At 44.7% G+C, this 26,405-nt stretch overlaps 1 protein-coding gene across 1 annotated transcript; it reads left to right on the top strand.

Annotated features, from left to right (window-relative positions):
- Nucleotides 1–24,639: 24,639 nt before the first annotated feature.
- Nucleotides 24,640–25,836, top strand: LOC148344698 (uncharacterized). The gene is made up of 2 exons (XM_088308324.1): nucleotides 24,640–25,495; nucleotides 25,589–25,836. Exon 1 carries the CDS (start codon nucleotides 24,640–24,642, stop codon nucleotides 25,285–25,287), a length of 648 nt encoding a protein of 215 aa, XP_088164450.1. The 3' UTR covers nucleotides 25,288–25,495; nucleotides 25,589–25,836.
- The last annotated feature ends 569 nt before the right edge of the window (nucleotides 25,837–26,405 follow it).

Genomic DNA, 26,405 nt, shown 5'->3' with positions numbered 1-26,405 from the left:
CCTGGAGCGGCGGCTGATCGTCGAGCGCCGCCGAGACAGGACCTTGGAGCGGCGGCCGATCGTCGAGCGCCGCCGAGACAAGGACCTGGAGCGGCGGCTGATCGTAGAGCGCCACCGAGACAGGAACTTGCGACGGGCGCAGGACGTGCGCCGCCGGGTCATGGACCTGAGGCGGACGCGGGACGTGCTCCGCCGGAACGTGAGCTCGGGACGGACGCAAGGCATGCTCCGCTGGAACGAGGACTAGGGGCGGACGCATGACGTGCTCCGCTGAAACGAGGACTTGGGACGGACGCAGGATGTGCTCCGCCTGAACATGGACTTGGGGCGGACGCACGACGTGCTCCGCCGGAACGTGATCTTGGGACGGACGCAAGGCGTGCTCCGCTGGAACGAGGACTAGGGGCGGACGCACGATGTGTTCCGCCGGAACGTGATCTCGGGACGGACGCAGGACGTGCTCCGCCTGAACATGGACTTGGGGCGGACGCAGGACGTGCTCCGCCGGAACGTGAACTTGGGGCGGACGCAAGACGTGCTCCGCCGGAACGTGAAACTGGGACGAACGCAGGACGTGCTCCGCCTGAACGTGGACTTGGGACGGACGCAGGGCGTGCTCCGCCTGAACGTGGACTTGGGACGGACGCACGACGTGCTCCGCTGAAACGAGGACGTGGGACGGACGCAGGACGTGCTCCGTCGGAACGGGGACCTGGGGCGCTGGCAAGGCGCTGGAACGGGGCCCAGCAGCTGGCGAGGAGCCGGGACGGGGCTCAGCAGCTGGCGAGGAGCCGGGACGGGGCTCAGCAGCTGGCGAGGAGCCGGGACGGGGCTCAGCAGCTGGCGGGGAGCCGGTCGGCGAGGAGGGGGTGGACCCAAAATGCGAGGAAGCAGGGATAAGGGTAACTTAAAGGGAATTTATTTAACAAAACAAAACCAAAAGGGCAAACAAGGTACTAGGACAAACAAACGTGGCAGGGTGCAAAATAACAAAGTCGAACTAAACGTGACTAAACAGAACAAAAAACCGAGGAACAAAGACAGTGACAAAAACTAGGAGCGAGCGCGGGAGCGGGAGCGGGAGCGGGAGCGGGAGCATGAGCGTGAACGAGATCAGGGAGCGGTCGTGACAGTCCAAACGGAGCAATGCACCGACAATGAGTTGTTGGAGTGAGGTGTTCATATAGTCCAGTAATTAGGGGAGCAGATGGGCATCAGGTGTGTGAGGCTAATGGGGAACAGGTGCGTGGCTGGTGGGGACGGAGTGCTGAGGGGAAACGCCCCTACTCAGCTGACAAAAACCAAAAACAACAACAAAAAGGCATGGGAGACGCGAAAACAACAACAACACCCTGTCATGACCGACACGGGTCATGACAGAAGCAGGAGGGCGGGGTGGACTGTAAAATATTTATCAAAATTATATATATACATATAAAAATATATATATATATAGATATAGATATATATATATATCAGGGGTGGGAAATAAATCGATATTGCAATAAATTGTTGCTAACTCTGTCGCAAAAAATAATCGATAGCCTGGCGGCAATATCGATATTTCAAAATAACGCACATAATGGATTTACCTCGTCATCACCGTCCGTATTTAATCTCTCCTATCCTGTCTGTGGGGGCGCTAATGCCGCAAACGGTTCTAAAATTGCCGGGATCAGCGGCTGAAGAGTGTGAAGAATTTACAATAGAAAAAGAACTAATGCAAGAATGGCGGAAAACACAGAAAAACAAATCAAGTTTCAGGAGTTTCCACTCGAAAGTGTGGAGACGCTTCGCTTTTTACGAGACCGGTGACGGGAGAACACTGGATAAAGCGTATGCAATCTGCATAAACTGCTTTGCAAAGGTAAAATATAACATCAACACTACAAATCTGCAAAGCCACCTCGTTCGCTATCACGGTTACTACTCGCAGGTGATAAAAAAAAGGCAAACCAAGACAGCCGACAATCACTACTGGTTTTAAAGCAAAGTTTCCCTTTGGTGTGCTCTTACGTCGAGCATGTTGTACAGTTAGTGTTCCTCAAGAAGAATATGTCTTGATGTTTCCATTGGGCGGGTTAACGTAAAGCACTTTAGTGACAGTTGATACTGACATTTCAGGTTCAGAAAGCAGTACAGTGTGTTTACATAAAACATGTTATTAATGTTTGTGCACTTTAATTCGTCCAGCCGTAGCTACAGTGTTAAGACACAGCGGCAGTGAGGTACTTTGCAAATGCACCTTTCTTTGTACTTTGTACACGTATTGGCATTTGAAAAAAAGAAATTGATGTTTTAATTTTTATGGCCATTTTTTACTTTTTTTTAGTCACATATCACTTTATATATAGTTGAAGAGATTTCGAATGATATATTGAATATCATAGACATTGTGTATTGTGATATTATCGTTATCGTGGGTCACATATCGTCACAGTATCGAATCGTGAGTTACCCGCATCGTCCCACCCCTAATATATATATATATATATATATATATATATCACACTTTTCATGGTCCAACATGAAACACTTCACAGCATATCCTGGCAATCCCAAAATGCTCTTCAAATGTCTATACTTATTGTTGTATTTGGACAAAAGTGTGTCCCATATGTTTTATTAAGACACCTGCAAATGGCTTTAAAGTGTGGCAAAATTTCAAAATGCCTCCTTTTTGTCAGAATTGGTCATGTGTGCTGTGGAAATTCAGCCTTGGTATCATTGACCTGAAAGCACATCTTTTATAGGAGTAGCAGAACCAACCAATGAAATTCTCATGACCTTCAGTGTATATGTGCAGCAACAGGATCCAAGCTATGCTATTCGGCCTGTTCAGACATTCACATAGTGCAGAAAAAATGATTTTGGTGACCTCCAAATGTCACCTTCGCAGGAGGAACAAACTTCACCGATGTGCGATAATAAGAGCAATGTTTTCTTCTTGGCGTCCTTGAGAAGAACTCACAACCGGTTTTTGTGGATGTGCGGGAATGTGTGTGTGCATGCATATTTGTGATCTATTCATCCATCCATCATCTCTCGCTTATCCTCATTAAGGTCACAGGTGTGCTGAAGCCTATGCTGGCTGACTATGGACAAGAGGCAGGATACAACTTGGACTGGAATCTAGTCAATTGCAGAGCACGTATCGGCAAAAAAACACTGACACAGACAATTATGAGTGTTCAATTAACCAACCATGCATGTTTTGGGAATGTGTGAGGAAACCCGAGTGCAGACAAAACCCATGTGGGCACCAGGAGTGCATGCAAACTTCAAACAGGAAGGCCGTAGCCAGGATTTTAACCCACAACCTCTGCTGTGACGGCTGTGCTAACCTGCTTCCAGGTCATGGTGAATCCTTCAGGCTATCACACAGCTCCGAGTAGAGCTAACAGACTATAGGCTATAATTCCAATCTTTTATTCCTTCCACTATCAGGCCTTTGTGTGATGAAAGCAGTCATTTTAAATTACATTTTTTTTTATATTATTGCCCATTAATCATTATGAATTTATCAACCTCTGCTGTTTTTCTTAATCGTTTATGTGATTTGTCATATAACATGTTGTGCATTGTAGGGTGAATTACAAAGGAATTTCCTTTTAAGGGATCAATTTAGCAGTTTGCTCCACAGGTGAGAGACTTAAAACATCCCTTCACTCTAATTGGTTCTGTTTCTGGTAAAACACCACAGACCCATGCCAGATGACTTGAGGGCCCTTCATTGTTTTGAGGGAACCAATAAATCTGACATGAATTTTGGTACAAGACTATTCAGAGCTTTGTGGACCAGCAGTACAATTTTTTAAATCATCCTTTGACTCATAGGAAGTCATTGGAGTGATGTGAAGACCAATGTGATAGCCTACACTTCAGTTTCTTGGGGTTTGTAAGTGCTCTCATTGCAGAATTATGATCATTGCAGCTGACTGCTGCTGGAGCCTATCCCAGCTGACTACCCGCGAGAGGCAGGGGACAGCCTGACCTGGTTGCCAGCCAATCGGAGGGCACACATAGACACAAGACCAGTCGCTTTCACACCTACCTTCTTGGAATGTGGGAGGAAACCCACACAGTCATGTAGAGAACGTGCAACCACACAGGAAGGCAAAACATCATTACTGCGAGGTGGAGGCGCTGAACACCACCGCAAGGACACCACTACAGTAAAAAAAAAATTGAAACCTAAATGCAATTTTTTTCCAATTGGGATTTGTTATTTTTTAGGAATTGATTATTATTCCTTTCAGTTAGTTCATTTAGTTTCAGCGACCATTCATCTTTAAATGAAGGGTACAAGCGATTTTGTGCATATGTGCACAGAATGTATCAACACTTTTTCTTTGAAGGTTATATTTGTATTCAAATGCAGCCTTGGGAGTGCAAAAATACATTTGATTGAAGGAAGAAGCCACAGAAAAATGTTACAGCCTGGGTATTGTGAACAATATAAACATGATTTTGAGAATGATTTTTCTTTCCATCATAGAAAAACAATATTTTATATTGGAGTGATATTGCATCTATTAAAAAGCAACAGAAAAAGAAGAAAAACAGGAAACTAGCCAAAAAACAAGGTCCCGCATCAAATGGTTATTGTCATAGCTCGAGTCATGTTGTAAAAATAAAACATATTTTACTACAGTGCATAATTTTGTCTTTTAAAGGAAGATACAAAAGAGTAGAGATGGTCATGAATATACACATTCTCGGAGGACACAATAATCTTTTACCTACTAAACATTGTTTGGCTGATAACATCCCTGCTCAGAGTATCAAGACCCTCGGGACCAGATTTAATTTCTAACTCAGGTTAAGAAAAAAGTTATGAATGTGCTAAGGTAATGCAATTTCAGCCAGCATATTTCTGTCGTATAAAAATTTCATTTCCAGAGGTAGTTTTTGTGCTCCTTTTATTGCGTGGAGCTCAATAAAGGTGCAAGTGTAGCACCAGTGGTGCGGAGGCAGCCTCTGTTTACTGGAGCATGGTGGGAACTATTCACAAATATTCAGGTATGAGTAACATTTATGTCATGAATATAGAGCAGGCCTTGAGGCTCAGCATTTAATAATGGGAAGTAGGTATGAGGGACCATGAAAAAGTAGTATAGAGTTTGCTAGTCCACAAAACATACGTGACCTATGACAACCCTAATCCAGTAGGGACACTATATGACAAACATTATTACTATTGTATGCTTACTATGTTTGTATTGGATCTTGATTTGGAGAATAAACCTCCCTGGGTAGAGTTTTCATTTTATGGGACCTTCTAACACAACAGAGCGCAAAATGAAATAATTTTTGTGTTGAATGACTGAGGCAATATCACATAATTGCTTGAAACATTTAACACCCTCTAAACAATATCTGTTCTGCGTCGTGCATCCAAAATATACACACGTGAGGCTCATTCATGAATAATGCACACAAAATAAGGAAAGCACTTTTGTCCCATTTACAGCTAATTACATTGCATCATGCAAGGCTAACGTCACGTAAAAAATCTGGTCGAAACCATTCCTGATTCAGGCAATCAGTTTGATAATGTAAATGTTAAAAGCCTTTATGTTTATAGGGCTGAAAATGTTCAAACACGCACACACCCCCCCACACAACCCCCACACACGCACACACACACTAACACACACAAGCCCAATGACCTTCGTCAGGGTGTTCATGACAATGCTATGAAGACATAATCATAGTGCCATTGACATCAGGTGTGTCACTTGTACCACAACATTTCTGTAAGGCACTATCGGAGCAGTAATTCAAATATCAGAATCAGTTAATAAAACAAGACAAACAAGGAAGGATTTTTAAAACACACGCAAAAAAATGCATTTTAAACTCTGGGGAACTATTATTGCTGATGGTAATGTTTATTTTTACAATTTGAAAGAATCCCCACAAAGTAAATTATGATAATTCTAAATAACACAATTAGATGCTGATTTAATCTGGGCTGAGTCCTTGTAATAGTGAATAAAAAAGTTGGGTTTTCAAGTCAACAATTTTTGGGTCCAACCCTTTGCAAACTTCTCTTTTCAAGCCATTATGCCCTATTATGAGTTTGAACAAGCGTCCGATTTTCATATCCTTTGTCGGAATTGCTGCTCCATGTCCAAAGATTGATTTTGAAAAGCCGACTTTGAGTCACAGATGTGTCTCAGTCTCTGAATCAGTCCATGGGCTATGTTATTAATCAGCCAAGATGGATGGAAACTATTTGCATGTATTACGGAGTTCCAGCTGGTTAACTTTCCAATAATAGATCTAAGAAAAAAAAGAGGTATATAAATCCAGAATGTTAATGACCCGTAGCTATACATTTAGAAGCTGTTAACATGACTATGCAAATCTAGGATTTCTCTGTCATAGTCGATGAAGAACGAAATCACATCATCAATACATCTACCACTCAGCAGAATATTTGCTTGAAAAGCTTATCTCCGTTTAGTTATATGTTTATTTATTTGGCGCATTGCTTTTCTCTTGGAGCACCCTCGTCTCGCACTTTTCCTTGCTGGATGTATGCCTGTCTCGGGCACACATGTGCTGTCATGTTAATCGGGGTTATCCGTGATGTAAACAGAAGCATTATGGGTAAGAAGTGTCATGGCTACCTGGTGTTAGCAACAGAGTCCTAAAGTTAGGGCAAATTTCACCTACAAATCAAACACTTAAGATGCAAAATTCATTTTTGTCTGCACGAAGATCGTTGTGGCTGATGCCTGATTTAATTTCTGACACATTCAGTCGTGTCTGGAAGCCAGCTCTAGTTAGCACAGACAGGTTAGGGTGTGTGTATGATATAACTTTGGACTAACACAAACAAACAATGTCATTTATGGTGCGTTAATGTATCGTAGTGTCAACTATGGATTAAGGAGGCATTAGTTAGTGAACACATGTTTATTAACAAACAAAAGAATGTTTGTTTGCCTGTGTTTGACATCGAAAGAGAAAGAACTCACACACTCTGGCAAACGGTGTGATGCGTTCATGAACTGGGAAATGCCAGTACTCAAAGGAGCAAAACATATTTGCCAAAAGCCCTCATTGGCATCACTTAAAAAATGCATAATTAAGTTGGTTGCAATATACTACGTTATGCTGCAAAAAATATATACATATTCATCTTAATATTATTCACATAATGGTTTTTTTTTTTGCACTACTTGCATTGATTTTGTAAATCAATTTTTTATAATTTAATTTTGCATACTAGTGAAGAAAAGCAAATGTTTTGGATAAAAGTTAAACAATAGCAAAATTAAAAAACAACCACAAGTGTTTATTTTAATTTCCTTTAGCACAGTGCATTTTCCTAATTTACTACCGTACCCTCATTTCACCACCTCTTGAATTCAGAAGAAAAAGGCGTGGTTGTGATAGTCTGTGTTTGATGTTTTTGGTTTAGTATTTAGTTTCATGTTTTTATTGTGTTTGGTGAGTCTCTTGCAAGCTGATTGTGTCCACCTGTGGTTGTCGTCCCATTCCCCAGTGTTAATCAATAAGCTCCCTCCCACCCCTTGTGTCTTCTCCAGGTGTTCCTCATTGTCTCGTTACTTTTTTTGTATTTAGTTCCTTGTTTGTGTTCACTGTCTATCTTAGTTTTCTCCTGATGTGTTCTTTCAATGCCTTTTGTCCATGCAAGTTGTGCTCCTTCTTTTCTTGTTTGGTTGTTACCTTGATACTTGTTTTGTACTTTGATATTTTTATTTATTTATTGAGAGATTTATGTTTCTCCAATTAAATATCCTTCTAGTTCCTTCTGCTCTGCATTTGGGTTTTCCTCCACCAATGTCCACACAAAACCTTGACATTGATGCCCAAGAGTGAACTTTAGGTTCATGTATTTCTTTTTGTTTTCATAGAAAGTTTTGTGGAATTAGTGCAACTCTGTGTAGTGTATAGTTTAGGTTATGTTTTAAAATGCACTAAACAATAAAAATGACTAAAAAAATTAAGGCCACAGTATTGCCTTCAATATAAACTGCACCATCATTTATAATCATTTCAGAAATAATGGTACTCGCTGCAAAGTTTAATCAAAGTGTAAAGTATCATTTTATTCATTTCTACATACCTTAAAGAGTTCAAACTGTAAACTAATTATGGTTATATAAGAGCACCAGCTTGCTGGTGCGACATGCCACAATTTACATATGATCCGATTAGTCAACTCTTCGTGACTACTGTTGATGATTAGTCGACTACCAAAATATTAGTTTGTGGCAGCCCTGCTGCATATTTAAAATAGCATTTGGCACTATGTGGCCTGCACCATCATTAAAGTTGCCATTCATTGATGATTATGTTAGCTTGCAGGCTATGATGAGCAGACAATTCTGGGAGAAGAGGGCCATTCATGCCATTGTGACCCATAATACAGAAAAATACAATTACTCTCTGCACTGTTATTCAGATCCACGGACACAATTGAACTGCGTGGCTGTGTGCTGTATTGAACAAAACAGTCGAAGAACGCAAATACGGATAAACAAGAGACATTTGAATATTTCAATTAATTCAGTCTTTCCCTGAATTGTTTTGTATATTGTCACTTTTATTTTCGTCAACCATACATTATAATGCTGTAATGGTATTATTGAAATGTTGATTGGTTTAAGCATTAAACAGGGAAATGGTTGAAACTTAAAGGTGGACTTGACTTACTCGAATGAGATTTTTGCCTTTACAGAACTTTATTCAACACAAAAGTGACGTAAAGCAAATAGATTTTAAGAGAAAATTCGAATTTATTAACTCTCTCTCTTGTAGTTTCGTAGCCGATTCGGCCTTAGAATCCATGAGGTTTCGAATAGAGGAAATCAAAATACGCGTTGACGGGCTGCGTCCCAGGTTTCACGAGCACTGTTGTGGGGTAGCTTAAAGATGATCCGCTGACCTCCTGGTGCTTTTTTCCCTTGAATCCGTCCGCTCAGACTTAGGTTCTCGACTTCACCTTTCCTAATTGAATGGCCAAGGAACTTCGTCTGTCTGTTTTGGATTACCCGGATGAGCTCACGATTTCGTCCGACCCGTTGTAAGACTGACTCGTTGGTTTCATGAGCGGTGTATGACACACGTAGCATCCGACGGTACATCCACATTTCAGCAGCTTCTAGATTCTTTGTTGTCTTGGCGTTTAATGTCCAAGACTCAAACCCGTAGAGCAGGATGGACCAGATGAAACATCGTAGAAGTCGGTTCTTAAGATCAAGTGTGAGTTTGCGGTCTGTGAACAAGCTTCTCATTCGGTTAAAACCGTCCTTCGCCAGCGAAATTCTACGTCTAATTTCTTTTTCGCAACGGCCATCATGGTTGATGACGGAGCCTAAGTAGTTGAAGCTTCGCACCTGTTCGATCTCTGAGGCCTGACATTGGAGTCTCTTCTAAATAATAGTTTAGAAGAAAAAGGGCTTGGTTATGAAAAATTCACCTGACAGAAGAGGGAATTTTTTTCTCCTTTCGCTTATGTTGTAACTAAATGTCATTGATAAGTAAAACTGTGTGTCAATTGTATATAAAACCGATTCCATTCCACGGAATTAAGCTGGTAGTTCAGACTTATTCTTTGGCCTGAGGTAATTTATTTAGTTTGTACTATTAACACTACTTTAATAGCCAAATTTAGTACTGATCCATAGTTCTAGTTTACTGTAATTACTCCAGAAGTGTTACAGAATGGTGATTTTTTTTTTGCTTGCCTTTTTTTTCCTTAATATTTTGGGTCTTATAAATACTGCTTTTCACATGTACGGTACCTAACTGAGTGCTTAGATGTGGAATTATTTCAAACTTCTTTTGTATTAATATTTATCCGCGAGAGATCTGCCCTCCAGTTGTGCATAAACCATTTAAAAAATTGTTTTTCCCCAAACGTTACCATTGATGAAGCCACAAGACAACATAGTTCTTTGTGGCAAATCATTTGTTCTTCCTTGTATTACTCCAAATAGAAGACAGCGATACTGTATGACAGGGAAGCACCGTGTATCTCTTTCCACTGAGAAGAGGTGCAGATGATATGCTAATGTTCTCTTGAGGTGCCTATCAACTGCTGCAACAATGTACTTTTTCTGAGAAACTAATCAGAGTTTTATTGGCCTGCCAAATGGAATTTATTCATTACTATTAGATGAGATGTTGGCCGCTCTAAGGAATGTACTCGATTGCAGATTGTGATGAACTTGACTAGCACCCAGGAAAGGTGCCGTAATACTTGCTTGTTGAAAATGTAATACTATCATTACTGGTCATCACCATAGTATTATTTTCTGTAAACTTCTTTGAAGATAAAAATAAAAGTATGTATTAATTGCCACGAGATAAATTAACTTGGTCAATAAAGATTGCAGCGCTTTCAAAATGAGTTGTTTTCAGTGTTGGCACAGTACAGTAATATATGACATTTTGGCAGTAATGAGGAAACATACCAAGTCATTCATCTATAAAATTTTTACAGTTAATGGGTCCTGTAACACGTTACAGTTTCAGGACCACAAAAGGGATGGGCGTATCGATCCTTTTGAAACTGACATATTGATACTCGCATGCTGCTCTTTTGGTGTTGATTTTCTTTCACAAATATTAATATCAATACCAAAAAAATGATTGCACGAATCGTTATCAACTGTTTTTAGAAGTTTACTTCACTACCCTATTGCGCAGAAACCCATGTACTTAATTGAAAATTGGACTGTTTCCGTGTCACATGACCAGGAAATGAGATGTGATATGAGAGTCAACAGGTAAGTGTTCAGCCTCCGGTAGGGAGACAATCTATTGTTACTCAAAGTTCCTGGTTATCGTCCGTTATCTCAAGCTTAACTCGTTTGGTCCGGTCAAAGTATGCTGTCCACAATGGATTATGGAGGCATTATTCAGTGAACTCACGCTTATTAACAACCAAAACAGTGTGTGAAAGCTGACTTTAACATCAAAGCAGAACGATGTCATGCTCTCTTGCGAACAGAGTGATGCGTTCATGAACTGTAAAATACCACTGCTCGAAGTGACAGAATACATGCATACAAGCCCTCATTGGCATCACATGAAAATAAAATGCTTATTCAAGTTTGTTGCAATATACCTCCTTATACTGTTAAAAAAAAAGCATGTTCTTCCTAAAATTATTCACATAAGGATTTTTTTGTTTGCACCTTGTGCATTGATTTTTGTAATCAATTTACCCCAATTAAATTTTGCATACAAGTGAACAAAAGTGAAACGTTTTGGATAAAGGTTAAATAAATACAAATTTAAAAACCAATGCAAGCGATTTAGTTTTCTTTTGCATCGTCCATTTTCCTAATTTACTTCAGTACTCTGATTCCACGACCTCTTACATTTGAAAAAAAAAAGGCTTGGTGCCCAGCCATCCATCCATTTTCTAAGCGGCTTCTCCTCACAAGGGTCGCGGGGGGTGACTTTGGGCAGAAGGCGGGGGACAACCTGAACTTGTTGCCAGCCAACCTCAGGGCAGATATAGACGAACAACCATCCGCGCTCACAAACACACTTAGGGGCAATTTAGAGTGTTCAATCAACCTGACATGCATGTTTTTTGGAATGCGGGAGGAAAGCGGAGTACCTCGAGAAAACACACGCTGAAAATGTTAAGACCACAGTATTGCCTTCAATTTAGATTGCCACACCATTTATAAACATCTCAAAAATGCGGCTACAAGCTGCGATGTTTAATCAAAGTTGGATGTTGTATCATATTCATTTGTGCATACTTTGAAGAATTCAAAGTGTAAAATAGTTCTGCTTATATAAAAGCAGCTGCTTGCTGGTGCGACATGCCATAATTTACATATGACATCTTACAATATACAGTATCCGATTAGTTAATATTCGTGATCTTTGTCATTACTCGACTACCAAAATATACGCTTGTGGCAGCCCTAATATAGGCCTCCAGAAAATCATCTACATACAATTGGTGACCCAGTTTTTGTTTCAGACACTTTGTTTATTTGTTGAATAGATAAATTACCCCCTTGATAGTGAAACGTCTCACTGAGTTGACTGCCAGCATCAGGCCTAACTTTTAAATTTGAATGAATGCACCTAAAAAGTTTTCATACAAATCTCAAATTTTCTGAGAACAATAATGACCACAAGAGGATGAAAGCAATTTTATATTTTGGTGATGAAATAACCTTTCCTGTACGGTCCCCATCAGTTCAAACATTAATTTTTAGAGTTAGGTTTTCTTGAAAATCTTTCATTCAAATCTTCTCTAATTTGGGGTGGACATTCTTGACCCTCTCAGAATGAACCATATTAATTCATGTTGAGAACTTAAAAAAAATCCAAGTCAACATCCAAGTTTTTCCAATTCTCCCCCTCGAAGTCATCCCCAGTACAATATTTTCAATCGACAACGTTATGAAGAGCTCAAATGATGACTTGATGTCTTCAATGCGGCTGATTGCATATCTGACGGTGCCTGGAACAATTTTGATGATATTAGCAGCTTTAAGTCTACCTTGCTGTTGAAGTGGGGAAAGGGACCATATTAACTTTCAAAGTTTACATTTTTGGAGGCGATCGTGTCTGATGGTGGTTGCAAGACAACAGAAGGGTCAAAACTCAAATTCTTATCAAATAAGAACGGTTACAAATCAGGGTTTTCTATGTCTGCCCCTCGATTATTTTTGCATGAACAACCAATGTCATTTTGAGAATACTATTTTGTGGAAACTATTAAAGTACTTGCAGGAATATTTATGTTCCCCACCTCGTGTAATGTATCAACTTAAAAGTACCAACTCTGCAGCTGCACAAGTTTTGTGCGGCTAAAACAGCTTAGGGTCAAATTGACTATACAACTATGGTTGCATTGTTTATATATATATATATATATATTCAGGCTGTCAAAGTCAAAATTAAAGCATTAACTCAGGTGATTAATCCATTTTTTTAACTCAGTTAAATATTTTAACTCAATGAACTCAATTTGATTTACTTCAAAAATAATTAGCAAACTTTGCAAATATTGCGCCATATTAGCTGTACATCTTTCGCACGCCTCAGAACAAAACATCGTGTTCAAGTTACCACCAGGGGTAAGGGGTTTAGGCGACCAGGGGTGAGACGTTTAGGCGACCAGGGGTAAGGGGGTTAGGCGACCTGGGGCCGGAGAGGAGCACCTTCCCCGGGCACGGGCGGGGAGCGAGCGCCCCCCAGCTCCATCGCTCCGGGGGTAATAGGCCGGCGTCTGTCACACTTAGCCCGAATAGGAGCACCTTCCCCGGGCACGGGAGGTGCCAAGCGGCCCCGAAGTCTACCCTAATGGAAGCTCCGGAGGAGGAGGGCGCGCGTGTGTCACACTTGGCCCGAATATGAGCACCTTCCCCGGGCACGGGCGGTGCCAAGCGGCCCCTAAGTTTGCCCTAATGGAAGCTCCGGGCCTTGCAAACATCCACTGCTGGAGTGTGGCGCTTGTGGGCTGATTTGAGAAATGTTTCGAAGAAGAAAAATGCCTGTAAAGATGTATTAGATCGTATTCAAGAATCCCAAAAGCTATTAGAACATTGTTTGAATTAAATATACTTCATATTTGGTGATTTTGCATCAATTCCAAGATATTATTCAAGTAAATATCTGTTTCGAGCTTCGCAAACAATAGTAATTGAAAAACGTGATTAATCGGGTTTAATCCTGGAATTTTTTGTGATTAATTTGTTAAAAAAAATTATCACTTGACAGCACTAATATCTATCTATCTATCTATCTCTCTCTCTATATATATATATATGTATGTATGTATGTATGTACATTCAGTATGTATATATGTATGTATGTATGTTAATATATATATATATATATATGTATATATATATATATATGCATAAGCACCATTAAAAGAATAACAACAGTTGTAAGGACACCGGAGAAAACTAAAAGGTGTAGTCGTCATGTTGTATCAAGAGAAGTCTTCCATGAATCACAATGCTGAAGAATTGGCAGAAGTCTAAGATCCAAGATATAAGTCTTTGTTGGTAGCCTTATTCTAGTATGGTGAAGCCCCGATGATGGATGGCGCATTACTTGGTAATATGTCTTCCACAATCTTGATTCAGACATAAATTGCATCGACGAGTCCACTACAGAGGTAAAATCAAAGGTACTGTAGAATGAGGATGCTTGCCTCACATGCACAAAGGAAATGGCTGGCGCTGTCTGAGGATGAAGTCAGCTCCTAATTAATTGAGGGAGAAATTTGATTCGATATAAATCGCAGCAGAACCTTTAGAAGTTCTTCTGGCATCATTAAGTAATTGAATGCATTTCAATAGCTCTCTGCAATTGTGATGCACCCACATGACATGTGTTGTACTGGCATCTGTTCGGCATTGACTTGTAATTCATTCATGATCATTTAAAGGTAAAAAGAAAGCACTTCAGGCAACAAGGCCCAAAAATGCATTCATGTATGCACTTGCTGTTCCCAGGCAACATGTTCCAATGAAGGAGTGCTCTTCAAACAGAACCGCTTTTCATCTACGCAGCAGGAGTGAGGAATGAAGCTCACAAGGCTATAAAATGCTAAAGGAATGTGGAAAAAAAGATCAAAGTCAAAATTCTGAAACTGAATTTAGGATATGGTTTTGACATGTTATGCCCTGTTTTTTTCTTTCTTTTAAATGACAGCTGTTTTTCTGGCTTGGCATGTCCTGCCAAACAAGAATGTAAAAATAGCATCCCATTTCTTCAGATTATGCCTCGAACAAAATGTGTGACTTGGAGATGCAGGAGTTTTGCTACCTAAAGAAAGCGGGACATTTTCCAGCTCAGACTAGGGAAAGTTAATTGATGCAATGCTCAGAGTCAGTGTTTCGACTCGCAAACTGGGTGCAAATTAATGAACCGCATCTTCACAGAGATGCAGTAAGAGGCACCTGTAGAGATGTACGAAAAGACGATCATGATCCACTCTGATCTCTGTTTTGTTTTCCGTGTCTGTTTTTTTTTCTTGTTTCATTTGGGTGATGTGGTTAGGCAAAGGAGACAGGTGCAACAAGGCACAAATGCCTTAAAGTATCTGTCCCGCCAAGATGGCCCATTTTTCACTAAGAAACTAACCTTTATTTATTTTTTGATCAAAAAACTGAAATGAAAGATCGTGTCAGCTGTCGTCTGCCTCATGAGAGTTGATGCTAAATGTTCGAAATATAACCAGACGGGATTTGTGTGCACATTCTTACTCTTGTCCGCTTCAGCCTATGTAAGTGGAGAATCGATCAGCACTGAATTTTTGATTTTGTGGAGGTGATCACATGAGCTCACATTTGATGTCAATAAATCCAAACTATTATCCAGAATGCTTTTAGTAATGTGCATTTGCATTTTCGGTCGCCGTTTTAGACAACAGAACAGACAAGGTTTTTTTTTCTTTGGTGAAGATTTACGCCCCTTTTTAGAGCTCTATTTTTTTCCATCTCAGCTGTCTACATCACTTCAGAGAGGGAAGCTTTGTCACATTGCTTGATTTGACAGTTCTATTGTCTGAAACAGTGACCGATCGCCACCCAAATTCATATGCAAATTACTTATATAAGCATTCTACACAATATTTTGGATCAAATGTCCCATGAGCAAAAACCACAATCACCTCCACAAAATTAAAACCACGGTGTTCGTCACTTTATCGCCTACACAAGCTGAAGCCAACTAGACCATGAAGGCACATACAAACCCCGGAGGCAACTGGAGATTGTTTTCGGACATTTTGCTATGTTAAAGTTTTGTTAAGTCTCAGGAGGCAGCCAAGCATGGATGTTTTCCCCCATGGATCATTGTAGCCGCTGCGGTGGTGTTAACCAAAACAGACCTGCTTGAAGCAGCAATTAGCTTTCAGCCACTAAACAGCCAATCGTAAGGCACACAAAGACAAACAACCATCCTCTCCCACAAACACACCTAGTGAAAAGTTTGAGTGTCCAATGAACCCGCCTTGCATGTTTTTGGAATGTGGGAGGAAACCCACTCAGGTACAGGGGGAGCATGCAACCTCCACACAGGAAGACCGGAGCCGGAATCAAACCCATGACCTCTGCACTGCTAGGCCAGCGTGCTAACCAGTCGGCCACCTTGGGGCAACTTCTCCAAAACAATTTGGGAAAAATGACAACTCAAGCTAACAGGACATTCAAATGATATGCCCTCATTGTTACCTGTTGTTACAACAGAATAGGGAATTGGGAAATAACATTTACAGACATTTTAGACTTTACAAAATAGTTAATAGTGACAATCAAATAAATGAAATGGTTGGTTTAACAAGTTAAAAAAAAACGTTTTTGTGTCTTCGTATCCGTAAATATATTTTTCTGACACATAATCATTTTACTGGTAGACAATATTTATCTTGTATATCTCTGCTATCTTTTAAAAGGTGACTTAAGTATTGAGTCTGGCACAAAGGACCAAACACCATGTGTTTTTCAAATATAAAAGCATCACGCTTAGCCCAGGATAGCCCAGGTGGTGGAGACATCTGAGAAATGGTCATGGGACATGCCCATCTATCACAATCTGTCCCCCTTTTTCATGGAAAATCCATCACTGAAGATTTTGCCGGGAGTCTCTTCCCATCCCTGGCTGAGGAAAACGAAGCTGGGTTAGGACACAAGATAGCTTTTACTTATAATTGTAGGATACAGCTGTTAAATTAGTTTCATGATCATACTGATAATGCAATCTACTGTACAGTGAAAATACAACACAAAACTAAATATATTTGATTGATGGAAATGTTCATTATATATAATGTGGGTTTTTCTATTAATCTTTGACAAGTATATTAGTTATTTTAATCTTTACCACTTTCATATCCTCATTCTAAATTCACTTGGTGTTAATTCAACACCATCGGGTGTTAATTTTAACACCAGCGTGCGTGTTTGTGTATACATGTATGCACGCCCCCATACGAACTGGAGTAAAAGCAATGTTTAGATAAGTGTTAAAAGTTCAACACCAAAAGGTGAGTTACTGAAACTAAATGTAGTTTTGATAGTGCCGTAATAATATTCAATGAGTGTTCATGTCAAAACTATACAGTAAGTATGGACAAATACCCCTTGCCTTACTATGTTAATTAAGTACATTACAATTAGTGCAGCCAAGCAATTTAAATTTTGAAATTAATTAATTGCAAAAAAGTATGTTATTAATTGTAATCAATCACATTTTTCAACCACTATTATTGCGACGCTTGTAACAGATATTTACTTGAATAATATCTTTGAATCAGAGTAAAATCACCAAATACGAATTCTATTTTAATTCAAAGACATGTCTTTCTTTGGTCCTTAAATACAATCTAAACAAATCATCTTTACAGGGATTTTTCCTAGAAACAATTCTCAAAACTTATACTACACTACATTTAATTCTGCCCACAAGCACCACACTCCAGCAGCTGTTGGTTTGCAAGGCCTAGTGGTAACTTGAGGAGGGTGTTTTGTTTTGAGATGATGTGCTAAAGATGTAGAGTATTTGGCTTTGCAAAGCACACAAATTATTTTTGAAGTGAAACAAACTGAGATAACCAAGTTAAAATATTTAACTGCTATTTTTTTTAATTAAAGTTAATTTTGACAGCTACAAGAGGTTTGCATTTAAAAATGACATCAGTACTAAAATGCACCCTCTTAAAAGACTGTAGTAATTTCAGATTTTTTTTTGTGATTAGATTTACAACAAATTAACACGACCCCTTTTGGAGCTCGGGCTGTTATCTTTTTCCGGTATGGCAACAAGAATAAAACGGCATGTTGTAGTTTCGTCGCCTACAGTCAAAAAACAGGAGCCAATCTTCATCCAAATAAATGTGCATGTTTACTCATTCTCACTTCAGTCTCTGTAAATATCCCGACAGTGTGCCACGTCCCTAACAGCATAATCTCTGTACCTCTGTTCACTCCCACAGTTCCTCACTTTCATAAATCAGCCAGGGAGATGTTAATCCTTTTGATATGTTGAAGTGGTCATAGGGAGGGATGGCCACATGAATTAGTGCAAATTGATCACCGTTTTTGGACGCTGCAAGCAATGAAAGTACAATGAGTTCCAATATAGAGTTTGCAACCGGTCCCTTTAATGACTCGCCAAAACGCGGAAAGAGGGGAGGGGGGCGTGGCCATAATCCTCATTAAAAGAAGCCGTGTTTCAAGTCGTCACTTATTTCCTAATTTCTCCAAAATTAATAGATAAAACAAGAAAATGATTTCAAATGTTGGGTTCCCTGATCAAAAAATGTATTAACTGTGCTTGTTCGTGAAAAATGGGCCATCTCGGATCTTGGTCCTCCTTTAGGATGGAATAGGGTGTGTTGAGGGTGACACATGACACATTAAATCCATTAAAGACAGCTCATGTGAAACAGCGGTAGGGCACAATGTATGTTCTTTCATAATTTTTACGTGAAAACTGCGTATCATGCCAATAATACCATTAGGTCAGAGCTACCAATAACGGTAAAAAAAATCCTCCTCAATTCTTAATGCATTCAAGTAATCACCAACGGCCACATTAATAACATTTAATGTCAAAAGAAATGCCTTCATATCATTAAGAAGCTAACAATTTTGGAATTCATCTTCAGTACCCACGCATACAAACATTTCATCCTGGCAGTCGGTTATACAAGTATTTTTTTTTTCCCCTAGGAAGTAGTGTCAACACTAATCATTGCACATTTAACAAGACCCCTTAACCTGGTGTGGATAGTGTCGCACCTCTGTGTGTGCGAACGTTGCCTTCATTTTGGATACTTGAGACAACTGTCTGGCTCGCCAAACGTTTCGTCATAAACAACCTTGAATCACGTGACGGCTGTTCAGATGTTGAGTGGTCTTGGAGAGTCTTTGAGCCGCCACCATGGCAGCAAAACAATTCAAATTAAATACTCAAGTCGTCCTTTTCCTGTGGGCATCCATGTCCAAATGAAAAAACTCTTGAGGTTTTTTTGCTACTCAATACTCGCATAAATTGTTGAGGCCTTGTCTTCTGGTTTGAGGAAGGGGGTGTCAATTCCATGGACATAGATAATGTGGACATTATCTGTTTACACAAACACTTCAATGCAATCAAATTTCTCCAAGGACACTTGGCTTTTCATATATCATCTTATTTGCATGTGACATTTTTGGAGAATCGATATTTTGTATATCACGCAGCTGACAAATAACGGAAATTTGACTGAGTGGAGTCAGCTACGCTAAATTCCAGTACAAAATAAAATGTTCTCTCTCTCTCTCCACAAGAAGAAAATATTATGACAAAGTTGTTTCTCTTACTGATTCATCTCTCTCACACAGGTACATCAAATGAAAAGCATATTTTTGTTTTAATTTGACTGGATAAAGGCTTTGTAAATCAGGTCAGATACTGTGGATGAGCCGGACGTTGCCTATGAGTTGTACTTTTCCCAGGTGTGCATTAAGGCCAATTAAAAAAAAACAAAATGATGTGAAAAAGTGAGCCAGACTTGCTGTAAAGTGCATAACAAATGTTTCCATTCTGTCTTTGGAAACAGACAACACAAGTAAGGCCTTTTATTTCTACATGATGAATCCTTCAGTCAGGATTAAGCTCAGCATTTATCTGCTTTTTACCTAGCCTTGATGCATATACAATGTCTACAATGTCATATACAAAGTCTACTGAAAACACTCATTTCAAAACAGGATGTGACAAATATGCACGTCAAATCCCCATAATCTTTGTGTGTGAGCGATGCAGTTTCCTTTGACAGTTGTTGCTCAGAGTTAATGAATTGCATGTCAACATTACAATAGAATTCACACAGAGATGGACGTGCCTGGTAATGCAATCTTTTTGAGAATATTTGTTTGTTATGTACAGTCAGTCAATTGCTTTGCGTTTCATGCTGCTTCAACAGAAGAAAAAAAAAAGCAATCTCATCAGGGGAGGAGCCTGAAATTTTGCAGTTGGGTGGCCAGGATGACACAACACGAGGGCCGGTCGTGCATTTGTCTGCCATTCTTTCTTATTGCATCCATAGTCAAGGTTTCCATCCCATTATCATATAATAGAACGTACACATATCCAGAACAATGACCGATTCCCCTGCAGGAATAAATCGAAGTAAAAAAAAAAACATTTTGCTGATCTGAATGTACTGCAAGTATAATGCAAGTTTCTTGCTGTGGCTTTGCTTTTGTATAGTCTCTCTTTGTCTACTTCTACATCATGTACAGATTCGCTGGTTATCAGCCAAACAGAATGATCAATTGTCAAAGACAAAAAAAATTATTAAATAATAATAATAATAATAAAGATGTGACGGTTCGGGTCGGGGAGGAGGGCGTGGCAGTTCTGTTTGTTTACAGATTCACGATCCACCCAGCCAGGCCCTCCTCCGGAGAAAGTGGGCGTCGGCTCCGGCGCACCTGCAGCTCGTTGCCGGCAATCAGCGCCGGCTTAAGAACCAGCCACGCCAGGAGTCCGACGCCGGATTATCTTGTCACCTCACGTGGTACTGGCTCATGTCTCGTCTTGTTTCCCGTTCGCCTGACTCGCCTTGCTCTCGTGCTTGCTTGACCCCTGCTCTGCCGTCTCCCCCCTCTAGCCGACCTGAACCCGTCTGGTCCCGCTCCGCACGCCAGCGCCTCCGAGATCCCGCCCGGCAAACATCCCGCCAGCGCTCTCCGCTCCGCCGTGCTTCGCGCTACCACGCCAGCCCGACTTCGCCTCCCGACGCGTCTCGCTCGACCGCACCCTCGTCCGCGCCACCCGGCACTTGCCCGTCGGCTTCCTTCGACGCTGTCCTGGACGACGCCTGCCTTGTGGTGGACTCTCTCCAGCTCGCATCCCCACTCCAGCCCTCAATAAACCCTGTTTCCCACTCACCTGTCGCTTTCGGGTCCTCCTTCCTTCCCACACGGTTCGTAGAACCGCGACAGAATAATCCGGCCAAGTTAATGGACCCCGCGACCACGGACCCCCTGGGCGAAGCGCTTGCCCACCAGGGCAGCGTGCTCGAGCGCCATGATCGAATGCTGCAGGAAGTTCCGGGCTCCCTCCAGGCCATCCAACACCAGCTCTCGCACCTCTCTAACCAGGTGGGTTCACTCGCTCCCCCCTCCAACCTCCCCAGGGACGCGACCCTGGCCCCCCCGGCCGCCGCATTGCATTATGCGGGCGGTCGAGAGCCCCACGTTCCTACTCCCGAACCCTACTCCGGGGACTTGGGCTCGTGTAGCCAATTCTTACTCAGCACTTCCCTGGTTTTCGACCTCCAGCCCCACAGTTACGCTACCGAGCGGGCCAGGATCGCCTATACCATCAACTTGCTTCGCGGCCGCGCCGCCAAGTGGGCAACCGCATTGTGGGAGGCGGCGTCTCCTGCGATGTCTACTTACGCGGATTTCAGCCAGGAGTTACGCCGTGTCTTCGACCACCCGGTGCAGGGGCGCGAGGCGTCCCGCCGGCTCCTCTCCCTCCGACAGGGTTCCCGCTCCGCGGCCGATTTCTCGGTGGAATTCCGCATCCTGGCCCACGAGAGCCGTTGGAACGAGCCGGCTCTCCGCGAGGCGTTTCTCAACGGGTTGACCGACGCCCTCAAGGACGAGCTGGCGATCCGAGACGAAACCACGACGCTCGAAGAACTAATCGCCCTGGCCATCAAGGTGGACCATCGGTTGCGGGACCGGCAGGCTGATCGTTTCCGACGCCCCGCCAGAGTCGCCGCCCGGGCAGCCATTCCCCGACCCGAGGTTCGCTCGCCATCGCCGGTTCAGCTATCCACCGGCGCGGAGGAACCTATGCAGGTAGGAAGAACTACTCTGGACCCTCTGGAGCGCCAGCGCCGTCGGTCCCATCAGCTCTGCCTGTATTGCGGCCTCCCCGGCCACTTCTTGATCCACTGTCCCAGTAACCCAAAAGAGCAGGCTCGTCGCTGAGGGAGAGCCCAACGCCGAGCCTGCTGGTCTCCGCTTCTGGCTCTTCTTCCCGGATGTCCATCTCCGCCCGGCTGCTGGGTCCACACACCCCCCGCTCGGTCACCGCGCTGGTCGACTCGGGGGCCGACGGCAGCTTCTTGGACCTGACCCTTGCCCGCCAGCTCGGCATCACCATGGAACCCATTCTGTCTCCCCGAAGGGTGGTCGCGCTGGACGGACATCTCATCGCCCGGGTCTCCCAACAGACCGCTCCCCTGACTCTCATCGTCTCAGGAAATCACCGGGAGTCCATCAGATTTTTTCTGATCCACTCTCCCCAGGTCCCCCTGGTCTTAGGTTTCCCCTGGCTCCAGACCCACAATCCCACCATCGATTGGAGGAGGTGCGTGCTGACAGGATGGAGTGAGTTCTGCCACTCCCACTGCCTGCGTTCAGCGGATCCGCCCCCTTCCTCTACGCCCCCCCCCCCCCTCCCCCTGACGTCTCCTCCGTTCCCCCGGACTACCACGACCTGGCGCAGGTCTTCAACAAGGACCTTGCCCGTACCCTCCCCCCCCATCGTCCGTACGACTGCGCCATCGACCTCCTCCCGGGGGCCCCCCTGCCCAACACCCGGCTATACAACATCTCCAGGCCAGAGAAGGAGGCCATGGAGACGTACATCCGTGAGTCGCTTGCGACCGGTCTCATCCGCCCCTCGTCTTCTCCTCTGGGCGCGGGCTTCTTTTTCGTAAAAAAGAAGGACGCCTCGCTCCGCCCCTGCATTGACTTCAAACCACTAAACCAAATAACTGTCAAAAACAAGTCTTCGCTCCCCCTCATCGACCCGTCGTTCGAACCTCTATGTGAGGCCCGGGTTTTCTCAAAGTTGGACTTACGAAATGCGTACCACCTGGTCCGCATCAGGGAGGGGGACGAGTGGAAGACGGCATTCAACACACCATTGGGGCACTTCGAGTATCTGGTGATGCCTTTCGGACTTACCAACGCCCCCGCCGTCTTCCAGACCCTCATGACAGACGTTTTCCGCGACATGCTCAACCGGTTCGTATTCATATATCTCGACGACATCCTCATATTCTCCTGCTCTCTCGCAGATCACCGCCGGCATGTCCGACTGGTCCTCCAGCGCCTCCTGGAGAACCGCCTCTACGTGAAGCCCGAGAAATGCGAGTTCCACGTCCCTTCGGTGCCCTTCCTTGGCTATATCATCGCCAGGGGGCAACTTCGCCCCGACCCGGCCAAGATCCAGGCCGTGGCGGAGTGGCCCCAGCCCACCACCCGGAAGGAGCTTCAACGTTTTCTCGGATTCGCAAATTTCTACCGCCGTTTCATCCGGGACTACAGTAAGGTCGCCAGTCCACTCACCGCGCTTACGTCCACAGCCACCACATTCCAGTGGACCCCGGCGGCCGCCCAGGCCTTCACCCACCTGAAGAAGGCCTTCACCAGCGCCCCCGTACTCCGGCACCCAGACCCCGCTCTCCAGTTCATCGTGGAGGTGGACGCCTCCGACACCGGGGCGGGGGCCGTCCTCTCCCAGCGGGATCCCGGTACCCAGGTAGTCCATCCGTGTGCCTTCTTTTCCAGGCGCCTATCCCCCGCCGAGCGAAACTACGACGTGGGCAATCGAGAACTCCTCGCGGTGGTATGGGCTCTCCAGGAGTGGCGGCACTGGCTCGAGGGCACCTCGACCCCTTTTTTGGTCTGGACCGACCACAAAAACCTGGCATACCTGCAGTCCGCCAAGAGACTCAACCCCCGCCAGGCACGCTGGAACTTGTTCTTGAGCCGTTTTAATTTTACCCTCTCCTTCCGCCCCGGCTCGAACAATGGGAAGGCGGACGCCCTCTCACGTCAGTTCTCGCCCCCTGCCAGCCCTGACGCTCCGGAGCCCATTCTTCCCTCGGCCTGTCTACTGGGGGCGGCCACCTGGGACATCGAGCAGGTCGTCCGCAACGCTCAGGAGCAGCAACCGGACCCGCGCCCAGTCCCTTCCGACCGCTTGTTCGTTCCCGACACCGTGCGGTCACAGGTACTGCAATGGGGGCACTCATCCACACTCACCTGCCACCCGGGGGTGGCACGCACTCTCCGCTTCCTCCAGCAGCGTTTCTGGTGGCCCCGGATGGCAAAGGATACCCGGGAATTCGTGCGAGCCTGCTCCGTCTGCGCCCGCGGAAAGGCCTCCCACGCGGTCCCCGCCGGCCTCCTCCAGCCCCTGCCGATTCCAAGCCGTCCATGGTCGCACATCGCCCTGGACTTTGTTACCGGTCTCCCTCCGTCCAACGGACACACAGTCATCCTCACCCTGGTCGACAGGTTTTCCAAAAGCGTCCACTACGTCCCCCTGCCCAAGCTGCCCACCGCGCTTGAGACCGCCAAACTCATCACCCAACACGTTTTCCGACCCCACGGCATCCCGGAGGACATCGTGTCCGACCGGGGCCCCCAGTTCGCTTCACAAGTTTGGCAGGAATTCTGCAAGGCAGTCGGGGCCACCGCCAGTCTCTCCTCGGGCTACCACCCCCAATCCAACGGCCAGACGGAGCGGGCCAACCAGGACCTGGAAGCCGCCCTCCGATGCGTGGTGGCCCGCAACCCGGACTCCTGGAGCGACGCACTACCCTGGGTCGAGTACGCCCATAACTCCCTCTCCACCACGGCCACAGGTATGTCTCCCTTCATGGTGTGTTTCGGTTACCAACCACCTCTCTTCAAGGACCAGGAGCATACCGTGGCCATTCCTTCCGTGGAGGAGCACCTCCGCCGGATCCGGGGGGTGTGGGCCGAAGCGAGGGCCGCCCTCATCCGAACAGCCCAGAGGACCAAGCGACTGGCTGATCGCCGTCGGTCCCCAGCCCCGGACTACGTGCCTGGCCAAATGGTGTGGCTCTCCTCACGCGACCTTCCCCTACAAGTCGAGTCTCGTAAACTGGCTCCTCGCTTTATCGGTCCCTTTCCCGTCGAAAGAATCATCAACCCATGCTCTGTTCGACTCAAGCTTCCCGACTCCCTGAAAATTCACCCCACATTCCATGTCTCCCTCCTCAAACCGGTATCCTCCAGCCCTCTGAGCCCTCCGGCGGCACCCCCCCCACCCCCCATGATAATAGACGACCACCCGGCTTACACGGTGGCAAAAGTCCTGGACGTTCGGCGCCGGGGCCGGGGCTACCAGTACCTGGTGGACTGGGAGGGTTACGGTCCGGAGGAGCGCTCCTGGATCTCCCGAAAACTGTTTTTGACCGACGCCCCCATCAGGGAGTTTTACGCACTTCACCCGGACAAGCCGGGTAGGACGCCAGGAGGCGTCCGTTAGGGGGGGGGTACTGTGACGGTTCGGGTCGGGGAGGAGGGCGTGGCAGTTCTGTTTGTTTACAGATTCACGATCCACCCAGCCAGGCCCTCCTCCGGAGAAAGTGGGCGTCGGCTCCGGCGCACCTGCAGCTCGTTGCCGGCAATCAGCGCCGGCTTAAGAACCAGCCACGCCAGGAGTCCGACGCCGGATTATCTTGTCACCTCACGTGGTACTGGCTCATGTCTCGTCTTGTTTCCCGTTCGCCTGACTCGCCTTGCTCTCGTGCTTGCTTGACCCCTGCTCTGCCGTCTCCCCCCTCTAGCCGACCTGAACCCGTCTGGTCCCGCTCCGCACGCCAGCGCCTCCGAGATCCCGCCCGGCAAACATCCCGCCAGCGCTCTCCGCTCCGCCGTGCTTCGCGCTACCACGCCAGCCCGACTTCGCCTCCCGACGCGTCTCGCTCGACCGCACCCTCGTCCGCGCCACCCGGCACTTGCCCGTCGGCTTCCTTCGACGCTGTCCTGGACGACGCCTGCCTTGTGGTGGACTCTCTCCAGCTCGCATCCCCACTCCAGCCCTCAATAAACCCTGTTTCCCACTCACCTGTCGCTTTCGGGTCCTCCTTCCTTCCCACACGGTTCGTAGAACCGCGACAAAAGAATTAGTTCAGCTTATCATCAACCTTGAAATTGTAGCACCCAAAGACATTATTGTGGTTGTTGCCTTAGCAGCAATTTCATTAGAGCTGGACATTTTTGTTTTCATTGAAAAGGGATGCAAAGTATGAATTGAAGGCTTTTTATGATGGGAAACAATATTTAAGAATGTCAACCAAGCAGCACATAGTTTGCCACCACCTACTAGTAAACCAAATAATCAGAATTACCCATTTGAGAAGGATTTGTTTGTTGTTTTTTAAGCGGTTTCGATGAACTTTTTTGGGTTGTAGGGTGAACAAAAATCAAGAAATGTCGAGTTTCTCATTTTTATTTATTTTTACAACAGCGGAATACAGTACAATCTGATGTCTACAGCTTTTAAAAAAAAAAACATGTGCATGGGTTTCCACAAGTGCAGTTATTTAAGAGCTGCCTGTAACATAACAGAGCCCCTTCCACACCTGGGTCAATTTAGGTGGA

This window comes from Idiotropiscis lumnitzeri, chromosome 1 (genome assembly GCF_059441095.1).
Source record: "Idiotropiscis lumnitzeri isolate Australia: NSW breed Sydney's pygmy pipehorse chromosome 1, RoL_Ilum_1.0, whole genome shotgun sequence".
NCBI classification, from domain to species: domain Eukaryota; kingdom Metazoa; phylum Chordata; class Actinopteri; order Syngnathiformes; family Syngnathidae; genus Idiotropiscis; species Idiotropiscis lumnitzeri.
Note: the sequence above shows the minus strand (reverse complement) of the source record. Positions and strands in the feature narration are given on the sequence as shown.

What these genes read in the sequence shown, in the direction of transcription:
- LOC148344698 (XM_088308324.1), top strand. Translation starts at nt 24,640, where the DNA reads ATGTCTCCCTTCATGGTGTGTTTCGGTTACCAACCACCTCTCTTCAAG.